The 14,134-nt window shown below is 45.3% G+C and overlaps 1 protein-coding gene across 1 annotated transcript; it reads right to left on the minus strand.

Annotated features, from left to right (window-relative positions):
* Window positions 1-2,526: 2,526 nt before the first annotated feature.
* Window positions 2,527-8,704, minus strand: AICDA (activation induced cytidine deaminase). The gene is made up of 5 exons (XM_035546032.1): window positions 8,697-8,704; window positions 5,053-5,200; window positions 4,296-4,566; window positions 4,021-4,136; window positions 2,527-3,720 (listed from the first exon to the last, which is right to left on the minus strand). Exons 1-5 carry the CDS (start codon window positions 8,702-8,704, stop codon window positions 3,667-3,669), a joined length of 597 nt encoding a protein of 198 aa, XP_035401925.1. The 3' UTR covers window positions 2,527-3,666.
* Between the last annotated feature and the right edge of the window lie 5,430 nt (window positions 8,705-14,134).

Consider the following 14,134-nt stretch of genomic DNA (forward strand, 5'->3'; position numbering starts at 1 on the left):
TTCACAGAGTGGGTGGTCTCTGCATCACAGCTGCTTGGGTGATAAAGCAAATGTCAGTTGCTGTAAGACTAGATGCATCCCAAGTGTCTGATTGCCAAAAGGTCCCTCAGGTATCTGTATGAACGGAAACACAAGCTCAATATTCAGTGAGTACGAAGGAGCTACCCCCAGCATGTGGGCAGCACCCTGTGCCTTGTGAAGAATGGAAAAAGCACCCAAAACTTTGCATACCCAGTCATGGGGAGTTTTCTGAAGGGCAGCCCTGGCGAGAGCTCACATATCTGCCAGATTTGCTGTGAAATCTTTAGGATTCTGTCATTAATTTTATCTTTAGTTATTATGATGAGAGTAACAGGAATGCAGAGATGGACACACTCATGAAAGCATGGTTTGGGGCAGCAGCGTACAGTGATGTAGCCTGTGACTTGTTCATCATTGCAAACCATGAGATGCTGGACCAACCGAGAACACAGTCCCTTGCTCTGCATGTTGCCCACAGTCTCCGAAAGAAAAATCCTCCTAGAAATCACAAACATGTCTCCTGTTTCCCACAACTCAGGTAATGGTGTCTGAGGTATAATCCCCACAATCCCCCTGAGGGTTTAGCTTTTTCCTGGGTGAATACCAATGAGGAAGAGACCTAGAATAGCACAGCCACTATCTCCGTAAGGGATATGCTATAAACACAAGTGATACCCAACAGTGTATAAGCAGTAGTGAAATGTTCCCTATATACACAGTAAAAAGAGCAAGTAAAACATTCTTAGGCAGAAACAAGTAATGTTACATTAACGTCATCCTCCAGGGAGTTATTCTTGGCAGACACACCTAATTCATTTGAGGCTGAATTACCTTATAATGCTAGTTCAAGGAATATTTTTAGCAAGTAATATGAATTAGTATATAAAAACAGAAAAAAATGCAGTTCAATATATGTATATATGTATTGCAGGAGAGCTAAATTCCTATAAATAAACTACATGGATTAGCTAAACAGTCTACTCCTTATTTAATCTGCCTTAGGTTCAGAAGAATCAGTTTGGGATGCAGTACATGTTTCTTTGCATTTACTCATTGCATTTATCCTCTTGTTGTGTAATGTCACTAATTTCCTTACTTTAATGTTAAAATTTACAGAATATATTTTCCGTCAATTTTCTTTGACAGAATTTAAACAAAAACTGTGTCTCAGCTGCTCCTTTAGAAAATGCTACTTTTTCTAGTACCTCTGCAACAATTTCATTCAGAAGGACAATGGTATTGTATGGGCCAATAACAGAAGCTGGAAGACAGAAATCCTTTTCCCACTTCTGCTCCTCCTCTTGGTTTGTAATGTATGTTGATTCAGTACTTCTGTGTCCAGGTTGGTCAACTAGGAGTCAAGAATGTGGAGGATCAATGGATGAAGTATCTTGAATAACCTTAGCATTTACATCACTGATATTTGGTAGTATTTCCAAAGTACCTATTGCCTGAACTCTTTGTGACCTTGATTGCTGGTTGACACTGTCAACAGCTTCAAAATTACAAGTGAAAAGGATAAACAGTCTAATAGGATAGTGCCAGTTTCTCTCTGCAGAAATCATGAGGGATAAATTACTTGTGAATTCTTTGTGTCAATTTCTACTTGCCACACCCATGTGGTACCAAAATGATGACAAAAACAAATGCTCTTTTGTAAAACCTTTACTTATATAAATAATATGCACCATATCAGACAAATATACAACACAATGTTTGCAAATTAATGCTTTGCAAAGAGCTCTCACTGCTATTCCTGGTCCAAATTCCTCAAGCTGAGAGTGCCTCAGGAGCCTGAAGTTTTACAAAGTTTGTGCTGCACTGAGCTCTGACCTCTCAGAGCAAGAGGCACTGTGGGTGAAGAGCTGTGCACTGCCCTCCTGCTGGCTCGTCACCAGAGGAGGCACTGGGAAGAGTGACAGGGGAACCTGAAGCCATACCAAGGAAGAGGAACAGGGTGGAACAGAGAACTCACAGCCATAATGAAGGAAATGGCAGAGCACCTCCAGAGCATGGGACCACACCGTTAGCCCTAATAAAGCTTGAAGAGGTTGGACTGCAGGGGACGATCCATCTGCAATTTAGGTAGTGGGAAGGTTGGAGATGAGTTGCTGTGTACTATGAACCAACATCTTCAGCTTAGTAAGGATTATGTCTCCAGCACCAGGTGCTAATGGGGTCCCATTACGGAAACACAGTGATTGTCAGACAGGAGAATGGATTGATTTTGCCCCCTAATAAAGGTTTCTACAGGCTGTATAGCTTTGCTCATAACTGTTTTTTTTTTTTTTTTTTCTGGTCAGCTCTCAGTCCTATCACCAACTAGCCATATATAGCTGTATTATGGGCAATAAAAGGCCTGTAAAGACAGAGGACTGTAGGAGTGTTAAGGTGCCTCCAGCGGAGGACAGTTGGCTGGGGAGGGAGCATAGTGCAGGTCTGACCTAGGAAGAACTGCTCAGTGGATGGAAAGAATTCCAGTAGCGAGACCTGTGGTGCTCCTCCCTGCAGCATGTCAAGAAACAGATAGTGCCTGATGTAGACACCAGTACACCATCCAGAATGCCACAGTCTCATCCTACAAGAATGAGAAATTAAGTCTGAGGGACTATGCAATGTGGAAATGAATTTTGCTTTCTGGTAGATATATGATGGAAAAACATTGCTGTGGTGAAGTGCCTTGGAGGCTCCTTTCCTGGCTGCATGAGAGGTCCACACACTGGTCAGTCCTGACACAGAGCTGTCATGGCTCTCAATGTAGTTAATAGGCATCAAGTGGACTTATGATTTCTGCGTGGGATATATCTTGCTGGGCATCCAGAATTGTAGCTCACACTTGAAAATTTTGGCTAGCAAATCTTTTGCTTTCATTTTAAGTTTTTATTGTCTAGTTTCAATGTGTCATAGGGCACAAAACCTGGATCCACAGTTACTGAAGCTCCCTCCTTTCTGGACAGGAGGCATTACAAGACCCAGGTCTGCACACAATCTACTTATGAGATCTGCTGGCTTCAAGCAAGGTTTTCAAGCTCAGCTGCCTGAGCTGTCCAGGACTTGGTTCAATACCCTCAGTGGAGCTTCCCAATAACTGGCCAATTTGGCTGTTCGGGTGTAGGCTATACCACTTAAATGCTGATGATTTTCACATTCCTATCCACATCCAGAAGGATAAATAAACCAGTTCACAAGGGAGGACATATACAGAGCAGCTCAGTGTAGTGCACCTCTAAGAGCAAAAGACACGCTCCCCAAAGCCCTGGTGATTTTTGCAGATCAGTGTGATGCCAGTGAACACAGTCACGCAAAGAGCTTTGCAGCCAAACCCAAAACTCAATATAGTGGGCCACCTGAATTAGCTCTAAAGGGACCAAGGAAGGGCAAATAACTCCCTGGCAATGTCACTGCAGTCCCGGATATTCCCAGCTAGCAATGGATGAGGTGTGAATCTCAGGGAATGTGTCTTCAGAAGATCAGCCTAATTTTCCTTTGAAATGAAAAAGTAAGGATAGTCTTATCTCTGGACACAGGGCTGGAAGGAAGAGAGATGGAAAGAGGGAAGAAGAGAAAGACATGTTGTGAAGTAAGAGTTGAAAAATCAAAGATCGAGTGTTTGTTGTAGTCTTCTGATTGCTGATGACTTTCGCTTCAAAGTCCCAGAGTTTTAAAGGCATCTCGTAAATCATCTACTTCGTACAGTGGCTGTAGAACAAAATATAAGTGATAGATCAGTTATCAAGTGAGCAGAAGACCATAAAAATGGGGAAGGAGAAAAGAATGGCATGAGATGGGGTGAGAGGTGGAAGAAGGGAAGAAGGGATGAGAGGGGATATGAAGGAAGATGGGAGAAAGAGGTATGAAGGACATGAAAAGTGAAGACTCAGGAAAGAATGAAATGACAAATGCTCTTGCTGGACAGCAAGAGCAGAGCAGGACTATAGCAAGGAAGAGAGGAAGAAACTGAGGGGAAGAGGCACTGGAAGGAGAAGAATTGGTCCTCACCAGGAGGATCCGTCGGAGTTTCCTGGACAGATGGACAGCGTTTTCATGCAGTCCTTCCCAGGCTTTGAAGGTCTTTTCCCTGTTCTCCACAAATGTGTTCCAGCAGTAGAAGTAATCTGCGCAAGGCACAGGGGAGTTAAAGAGTGCTCAAGGCCGCCCCAGAGAAGACACTGACCTTTCCTAGGTTCAGTAAATCATCATATCCTGTGATCATCTTCCCTTCTCCCTAATCCTCCATAGCTTTCAGTCGTCTTCTTTCACCCTTCCCACCTTACCTTTGAAGGTCATGATGGCGATTTGGGCCCCAGCCCGATGCAGGCGCCGTAGCCCCTCGGGCTCTGCCTTGCGGTCCTCACAGAAGTAGAGGCGGGCAGTGAAGATACGCAGGGTCAGGTTGGGGTAGGCGCGCAGGAAGTCAGCCACGTGTCGGGCGCAGTCGTAACAGGGGCTCCAGGAGGTGAACCAGGTGATGCGGTAGCAGCGGCCTGGGTCCAGGTCCCAGGCTGAGATGTAGCGTAGGAAGAGAACCTCCACGTGGCAGCCCATCTTAGGGAAAGAGGGAGAGGGGCAAAGCGTGAGGCAGGGGTGAAGAAGGCTGCAAGAGGGGCAAGGAAGAAGGTGTGAACTGAGCGGGATGTGAGGGGAGGATGGACAAGGTGGGGGACGGGTCTTATGGTCAGCGCGCAGAGGAAGAGGGCACAGTGGTACCGGAGTGGAAGGCTGGCTAGAAAAATGCAGGGACACGCTACAAGAGGCTCCTGTGGGAGCTAGGAAGGAAAACTGAGGTACTGATAAAGCAGCAAGGACTGCAGATGTCTTGCTAGCAGTACAGTCTGAGCTAGTATGAGTTACAGATTTACCTGGAGGCTGCATCCCCCAAATGTTATGTACCAGTGCAGTGCCTATTCTTGTGGACATGTGTCAGATCAGGTGCTGCCTCTTGCAGCCCTTCTTTCCCTGTTACCCTAGGCAAATGAGCTGCATGTACCTCAGCATGGATATAAGAGTAGGATGCCAAGGTGTTCCCTGTACCTTGTTACGCAGGTACCCAAAGTCCAGGGAGCACGATGTGGCACTGTCACGGCGCTTCACAACATAACAGAGGTAGGTTTCACGACGGCCCTTGGCCCAGCGCAGGTTCTTGAAGTTGTAGAGGAAAAGTTTCCTCTTCATCAGGAGACTGTAGGAGAAGACAAGAGACAATTTACATTAGCCCCACGTTGCAGCCAGCAATTGGCCATGTCTATGTCAGGTGCTCAGCAACAAAAATATCTCCATGAAGTCCAGGCCCTTCAGTGAGAGAAAAACACCAGCAATTTGCATGCAATATGTTAGGGAAAGGGTGCAGACGTGACTGTGGGGATGAAGCAGGTGACCTAGCAAGTGGAAACAGTAAGTGAATTAGCAATGATTAGTCAAACAGCAACCATGGCTAAGTGCAGTGTGAAAGTATCTGCAAATATCCAAAAGATGGACACCAATGAGAGCAAAGGATGAAAGTGCCTGAGAAGAGTTGATCTCGGGAGATGGGAGGGTCTGGAATTCAGTCATCAAGATATATTCTTTCTGCTGTTGAAACCCTGAAAATCATTGGGTCAAAGGAAGGATCAAATTGAAGCCTCTTTAGAGAATACTGGACAGAGTTTCTTCCCAGCATTGCCCAAAGGAAGAACATGTCTGAAAGTGTTCAGGGCTAGAGATTAAAAGCTAGGATAGGTTGCCATATCCTAACTGACAGAAATAAACAGTAGGGTAGGTATGCTGACACATCTCCAGAGGCAAGTACCATTCCCATGTTAGGCAAGCACAGAGATTGGCAAAGGATGGTTCCCATGCTAGAGATCCTGTTGGGGAGAGGTAATAGGAGCATGGGGAGAGTAAAATAGTCATGAACATTAACAAAAAGCCTTACTGCCAAGTGAAGGTACATAGGCAGATGAGAACAGCTGTGTTCACTGAGGTAAGATATTCACCTCCCCCACAGCAATGCAAAACAGAAGTGAACGGGTTAAAAATAATCACATCCTTTGTCATCTTTTCCCTCTGGTAGGCTGGTGTTCAGCAGGGAGGTAGGGTCAGTGTAAGTGATACAGAGCTGAGTTTTCTGGAGGTCTCCAGTGAGGCGTGGAAAAGGGGAATTTAGGTTCGCTAGGAATTTCCTGGTTTATATCTGAGAGTCTCAGCAAGGAAAAATTCTTATACAAACATCCTTCATTTATTTCCCATTGTCACCACAAAACCTGAGCACAGCAGAGTGGTTAACTTCCAGATAAAGGTGGCATCCTCTCTGCTCCTCCAGAGGTTTGTCTCCATTGTGCACCCGCACACATGGTCGTTGCACTGTAGGTGCCAGTTCACAGTCACAGCCACCCTTTTACCTTTTGTTACTTTGTGCACATGTTTTGCTGTCATTTAGCCCTCCCCAGTGCACCTCTAGCACTCCCAGCTGAGACACTGCATTGCCAGAGAGTCACTTTCTTCCCTCAAAGCATTCTTGCTGCCTGATTGTCCTGCAGATAGGCAAGCCACTCACTTGCACACATCCTCTTTCCTGCCATGTGGCCCTCAGCTTGCAGTGCAAAGTAACCTGTCTTGCTCACATAGACAGAGCACAAACACACACATTTATTTATGCCATTCTTTATACGCACAAGTTCCTAGAGGAGTAGGTCATTTGTGAGCTGTGGCATGTCTCCTGCTAGAAGAAAGTCCATACAGAATACAAGGCCCTGCAGAGTCCTGCGCACACTCAAAGTGCAAAGCATCCCTACTGAGCAGGTTATTCAGCAAATCAATAGCCCCAGGCAGTTCTTGGAGGTCTGTCCTGTAAGCACTGCCCCAGGCTTGCTCTGCTGGGCTTGCAAGTTGTCAGGAGTAGAGTACATACTGATCCTGCTGAACTTCATCACACCTTTCTCTGACAGTTCACATTGTGTGTGTGTTTCCCCTGCCCATTTTTCTCTCTTGCACTGTATGTTCTCCATCATACTTTTTTTATTTGTTTCACACTGGTATATCTCACACTTAGCGCAGCCTCATTTCCTACCACCTCATATTCATCTTGCTTCCCTGTCTGTGTGTACTTATGAACATATGTGTATATTTTCTAACACAAGCACACCCACCACCACCACACATCCCATTCATCCACTCACAAAACTATTGCCCAGTGGTTTGTCTCAGGCTTCTCCCTTTTAGATGGGTGTTATCAGACAGATGTGGGGGAGACTCTCCCTCCTTGTAGAAGTGTTGGAGAGCAGACATCCCTTCTTTTGTGACAGATCCTCAGGTGGTTCAGATAGGATAGCCCAGACAATCACATGTGTATGACAGGCCAGAGGGTTGCAAAGCTCTTAGCTGGGGTATGTATGGCACAACAGCAGAAAATAGAGCAGAGGAATGGTGAAAAATGCAATCACTTCTAGAAGAACCACACAAGCCAGGTGAAAAACAATTAAAATTATGGTGATATTTCATCAAAACCTGCATGGAAAAATGCTTTTAAACACAACCAAAAGTTTAGGAAAAACAGGCTTTCCCTTTTATCTTTTTTTTTTTGTTTTTAATTTTGCACAAAAATATTTGCTTTCAAAATATTTCTGATTTTCCTTCCCATTGTCCTTTTCCTCACATCTTCCAATTTTTCTCAATTCAATGGTTTTGAATGTGGTTGCAAAGAACAACGAAGAATGAGAAATGACCACCAAAAAAAGGAAAATATGGTAATGATCACTTGGGTTATTTTTCAGTGTCAGGACAAAGTAAAGACAGTGCAAGAAAATTTTGAGTCACAGAAGCCATATGTGCAACTAAAAATGTTCATTAACATCAGTTCCTGTTTTTCCTTCTCTCTGGAATTGACCATCCCCAGGGATTTTCACCATGAAGGATTTCAGAACATGACTGGTAGGAGAAGTATGAATGAACAGGTGTTACAGAGAGCAACTGTGCAGATCTGCAGCTAGGCACAAAGGGCTGGTTACATGTGAAATTTCTATAGCTGTTGCATAGTTCAAAGGGAAACAGCAAAGTCACAGGAGTTGTGATTATACTCAGGCACTGAAGAATTTGACTGAGCAGAGACCTTCCTTACAAATAAAGATTCATGAATCCAGTCCTGAAATCAGAGTGAAGGCCCCTGAGAGTGTGAATGATATGCAACAGTGGAGAGTGATTTCAGTGGTAATTAGCTTGCAGCATAATTGAAGTGCAAGTAGAGGAATCCAATGCTGGAACTGTCTGTGCCTAGGAGCACAAGGGTTATAGCAGTAGAAACATAATAAGGCAGAAATCTGATGTAAGATAGAGAACAGGTGTAAAGAGAGAAGAGTAGGCAGAGATCGAGATGCTTATGCAGATAATATCTGAATGTTCATCTTTCTTTTTTGTTGTTGTTTGTTTTTTTTGTTTGTTTCTAGAAAAGAGAATGAAAAGAAACAGAGAATAGTCACGAGAAAGAGAAATGATAGAAAGGGAAAATAATTCAGGGTGGTAGACAGTCATAGAGAGAAAGAGTGATGGGGACAGAGAGATGTAAGGACAGGATGGGAAGTTAGATCGCTGAGTCAGACGGAGAAAGGGAAAGGGACAGTAAGCACCAAATGGACAGCAGGTTAATTCTAAGAGAAAGACCCTGATTTCTTCTGTCAGCAAGAAACTGAAGGCACTCATTTTACCTGTCCATGACTGTCAGGTTCTCTCTCAGGTGATGGGGTCGTCTCACAGGCTCCGTCTGCACAGTCCTCTGACTTGGTGCACAGAAATGTGGACTGCCCTGTATGACCCCTCCTCATTCACCACTATCTAACCCCTGCCAGATTTCGGTGGGGTGTGGTGAGGGGAGGAGTTAGAAAGGTCTCTGGAACTGCAGGAGCCAAAGAGCAAAGGGTTAAAGTGTGAAGGGGCACCAGTTCTGAAAGATGCTCTGCACTCATTGGCCACCTCCCCTCATTGCACTTGCCATTGGGTCCTCCCAGCCTGCAAAATTATGCTGAATTAATATCAATAACATAACAAGGCAGGAAGCATTGTCTAGTGGTTAGAGAGGGGCCTGGGAGCTGTGTACCACTAACGTGAATGTGGGCAAAAACCACACTATCCCTCTGGGCCTTTGCTCATGCAGCTGTGCCGTGAAGATGATGACGCTGGTCTACACCAGTGTCACGGCCACCCTGCGTGCTGCCTGCTGCGTGTCCAGGGGGAAGGAGCTCAGGGAACATGAAACTGTTGGTGCACTCCCTGCCATCTCCTCCATTTCCTCTGGCAAGTCCTAGCAGCTGCTTGGCAGCACGTGGCAGCACCAAAGCTGAGGGTGAGGGGGATCTAGCTCGTGGGACAGGCATGGGTGTAGTGAGCAGAAATGGAGCGTGTGGCCCTAGTGTAATGCTTGAATGCCACAGGTGCTGGGCTGTGTCAGCACGAAAGGAGCAGGCATAACCCCCAAATCACAAAGCTGTATGCAAAAGACCCGTGGAGCATGACTCAGGCCGTGATCCTACTGATCACAGCTGGAACTGCTGCTGCAAGCAGCAGGCTGTGGGGTCAGATGCCAGAACCCTGCGCTGGGTATCTCGTGGCAGAGGTTCCTGCGCTCAGCAGGCTCAGGGATAGGTGCAGTCAAGCCCTCAGGACATATACCCTCTTTGCTCCACCAGCGGAGCTCTCTGCCTCCTAGGTTCTGCTCCACCACTGCCCCCCAGCAGCTGCCAGGGTGCTCATCCCTTCTGCAGGGCTGAAGGACAGCCAGGGAGCAACTTCAGCCAGGGAAGGTCGCTGAGGAGGTGGTGGTGGTGGTGGTGGTGGGGCTATTCCACTCAATTTCTCCCCCAAGTAGGGCATGGCTGAGAGTGCTACAGCCCTTTTGTTTACCTCATGCTGGGGTAGTTCTTCGTTTTTTCTTTGCTTGATTTACTTATTAATTTTACTGGCTTTCAGCACGCTAGGACTGTGTGAAACCAGTATATGCAAAAACGTGAAAAGGAGAGACGAGTTGCCAGACCAGAGCAGACTACTCTATGTCCCAGCACTTTGAGAGTACCTTGTCTTTCAGTGTGGCCAGCAATGCTTACTTCAGGAAGAGGAAAACTCTTGGGAGGTACAGGACTGGACTGTCCTACTCCTTGGGGAGGTGTCTTTCTGACTCCACAGGAGTAGGGCACATGCTCAACAGACACTTTTTGGCAGCTGCATCGGTCTCAAGAATAGTGGCAATTATCCTCTTTGACGATCTGGCTCCTAAGGCTTTACCAAAACCAGAACAGCCTGCATCCCTTGCAAATCCCCATCCTACATAACAGACTCAAAGGAGACACTCCAGCTAATAAAACAGTTGCCCCCTTTCAGCCTTTACCCTAGCAGTACCTTGTGAAAAATCTCCCAGGTCAGTCCCAGAGTCATTTTGTCATGTTTTCATATTATTCTTTTCCTTTCAATAATGCAAAGAGGATGTTTGTTACACAGGACATTAAAAAAAAAAAAAGAAGGAGAAGGTAAGAAAGCAACACACCCCATGAAATGTGCTCCTTAAGATCACAACTGTTTATGTTTCATCAGATAAGTTAAGGTAGCTTCAGCTTTATTTTGTTCTAGTTCCTAATTTTCACAACCAAACATTTATAGAAAATTTTACCTTTTTTTTTTTTCTCATTTAAAGGAGCTGAAAAATGTCTTCATGCCCAGCCTGCTTGTCCCCATAAACCCATTTGTGGGTAATGATTTTCTCAAAGGTTTAACATGCCAATTGTCATGAAATGTTTAAATAGATCCTTTCTCAGGTTCTGTCTGTAAGTGGAATTAATTCTTCAAGGTTTAAAACATCAGCGCTCTTCCTTAAATATTGATGCTCTGCCCAGAGATAAGAAAGAAAAAATGTATGAACGAATAGATGAGTTATTTTTACGTCGCTCTTTGGCAAGGGCTAGCAAGTCAAAACAATGATGCAGGCTAACACCCTTATTTTTGAACAGCAGCCTCCCTCTCACTGGCAGTGTGAATGTCCAAAGGCAGTAGTAGCAATTCCCTGCTTCTACCTCTAATTCCCAGAGCAGAAACATGGTGTCAAAGCCAGCAGGTGGATGTATTTTCAGGGTCTCGTAGCAAGTCTAGGGTGATATCTTGAGAGGGACCCTCAGCTCCTATGGAGTGGCAGGAGCTGCAGCTTTTCTTTCTCATTAGCAGAGGTCACCTCTGATCTTCTGCTCTGGTAAAAAAAAAAAAAAAAGTTTAGCGAAACATTGCTGATCCCTGATCTAGCTGCTAGTCACTGGCTGTAAATTGACAAATCTAACATACGGTGGGACTATTTGGAATGGGAGCTTATACACATGAAAAGAGATTCTGGCCACTTCTGGCCACTCTGGATCTCCTTCCTTGCTGTTCAAAGCAAAGTTATTTGGAGAAGGAACTTGGTTTGGGACAGAGAAACAATTTGCAGAATATGACTCCATCTGTGTTTCTGATTAAAGCTCAGGTCAGTTAAATAAGGCCAATGGGGAAAGCTAGGAAAGGTCTCTGTATTGGTGTGTTTGGAGTATTATTTAGAAAAAGACACTGCTCCAGCTTGTCAGGATTCCAGAAGGGTGCCCCAGCATCCCTTTAACTTCCTTGTACTCGGGGGTTTATTCTTTGTCTTAAAATGAGAACAATGTAGAAATGATTAGCAGACTGAAGAGCACTGTAGGGGCAGAGGAGGAATATCACCATCACTGTTACTAAAGTTTCAGAAAGCAAAAAGCTAAGAAATCAGAAAGCAAAGAGCTAAGAAATCAGAGAGCAAAAATGTGGTGAATAATTAAAAGCAATTACCTAGCCCCAAAGCAGAAGAGAAGTTGCTTGTTTAGTCAACAGGAAGATGTGTGCTGTTGTGTATCGATATAAATACATATTTATTTTTTCCATTCACCCCTTGCTCAGAAATCACATTTTGAAACGACCGCCAACATCACCAGTTGGTTAGATCTTATACCGAGCACAAGAAATGCAGCCACCTGCTTCCCCTCGCCTCAAGCGAAAACCTCAACCAGAAAAACTTTCTCTGCTCAACAAGTGCTGGTGCACCGTGGACACAAACTTGCACAGACACCTCGAGCAGGGCAAGAGCATAGTTCCTTGTAGTTAGACATTGGCAAATAAAGACATTGATACTGTAAGTGCATTACATTGCATTCTGTGTTCATTCCACTGACTCATCACACAGTTGTAAAAGACAGACCCAACACAGAGGTTGTCCACTTGTTCAGGCAGTTCTGCCAGGCAAAAAACTCCCATTGCTCCCACCCTAGGTGAAAAACAAAACAGCACTAGATGTGGAAGCAGCTTGCTCCACTGGGCAAAGATCCTTGTTCCTAGACCTGCCAACTCTTCTTGCAATGCATCTGATGCTGTGCCTGGGGAGAAGGTTTCAACAGTGGCGAGGCAAAGCACTGCCTTTTGTGGTGTGGAATATACAGCACCACAGAGATATACGAAAGCTGTGAGGATGTGTGTCCAAGTCCACTTGGGGTGGACATGGCCAAGAGGTGTGTGTGTCTGTACATGCGTGCTGGGAAGCTGCAAGTGCAAATCTAAAGCGCTATGGGTTAGTGCCTCTGAGGGGGCAGCTATGTTAGACGAGAGCAGGGATCCAAGATGATGAGAAGGAAATGGGCGGGAGAGAAAGCAAGAGTGAAGGGTGTGTGGAAATACCACTGGGAGGGTGGTTTTATGAAACCTTGATCCCCACCTTGTGCACTACTGCATGCTGCAGAATTCTAGATGATGCCGCTGATGCAGAACTGAGGGCATCTGGTTGCTGTGTGTGCGCACTAAAATCACACTTTATTATGCATTTTACTAGTAATTTGGCTTTCCAGGCTCATACTGTAAAACCTTTACCTGGAGGCTTGACTCACAGTTTATTTCTGTTCCACTGTCAAGTTTGTTTTGGTGTTGGGGGATGAGGCAAATTAGGGTGAAACTACTGAATTGAGTACACATCTTTCAACCGCAGTCCTGTATGTGCCTCTCATTCCTGCCCTGTAGCTCTCTACTAGCCCAGCCTGGGTTCCTTGTAGGACCTAATGAACCCTAATCCTACTTTTGTGACCCCACATATTTTTTCTGACCAGTGTTAATTCCCCCACCACATCACTTGGCAGCAACAGGTCCATCTGTTGCAACCAGTGCCTGACACCTGCTGGGACCACCGCTTGAAGGAGGAAAGGGTCTGGGTTGGTTTAAGGAGTTTGGAAACTAGTGAATGGCTTCCCCACCATAAATGTAGGTAACAAATGTGATTAGAGTCCAAGCACATGCACTAAATGTGACTTCATGTAACTTCACTAGCTCAAGGCTGTGACAAGGTTGGCAGCTTATCTCATTTACAGTAAGAAAAACACGGAGTCTGCAATCAAAGCAGAATGCACCTTCCCCATGCTGACAGCTTTGGGTGGGGAGGTACCACCAGAGCTACTTGCACATTGCTGCTTCCCACAGCAGTGCATGCAGCTCCAGCCTCTGGCATGCCCTGCCTATCTGACTTGGCTTTTGGCTTTGTGCCGCACAGACCTGGAGAGCATTTTCTTTTTGCACAGGGTGCTGCGTGTGGCATTCCAATGTTATTCCATCCTTCTACAGCTCAGTCCCCTGGCCTGGGCACCCAGACCCTGCTCCCAACCACATCTTCCCCCTCATTAGTGGAAGTTACTGGCTCTGTATCTCTGCAATCATCTGCTAGTCACGGGGAGAAACTCTGTTTTGCACCGCAGTTTTTCACAATGAGAGTCACCTCCTCGCTGTGGTTATGGTTTTGCAGACCAAAGTTATCTCTTATTAGCTCCTGTTTGTGCAGTTTTTGCAGTTCATGCTACTCACTGCAAAAAGAGCTTGCACCTGGGACCTGGGTAATCCTGATAATAATTTCCCTTTTCTCTTTGAGGAAGTCTTTTGCTGGGAGAGGCTGTGGTAGAAGTGCTTGGGAGCTCACTAAAGCGCAGTATGTTGCATGTTCCTTGGCTTGCAGTCATATGTTGAGATTTCCCTGGAGTTTTATAAACTTTCCTTGGCTGGAGGTCCTGATGAACTGTGTTCTTGCATCTTACAAAGTTTTCTTAAGAACAAAGTGAGTATTCTCAGAAGA

The sequence above is a fragment of the Cygnus atratus genome, chromosome 1, assembly GCF_013377495.2.
Source record: "Cygnus atratus isolate AKBS03 ecotype Queensland, Australia chromosome 1, CAtr_DNAZoo_HiC_assembly, whole genome shotgun sequence".
Lineage (NCBI taxonomy): Eukaryota > Metazoa > Chordata > Aves > Anseriformes > Anatidae > Cygnus > Cygnus atratus.

Excerpts from the sequence above, each read along its gene's own strand:
- AICDA (XM_035546032.1), bottom strand. Across the intron at positions 4,567-5,052 it reads TTGGGTACCTGCGTAACAAG|ATGGGCTGCCACGTGGAGGT; the intron begins GTACAGGGAACA and ends TCTTTCCCTAAG. Across the intron at positions 3,721-4,020 it reads AACTCCGACGGATCCTCCTG|CCACTGTACGAAGTAGATGA; the intron begins GTGAGGACCAAT and ends TTTGTTCTACAG.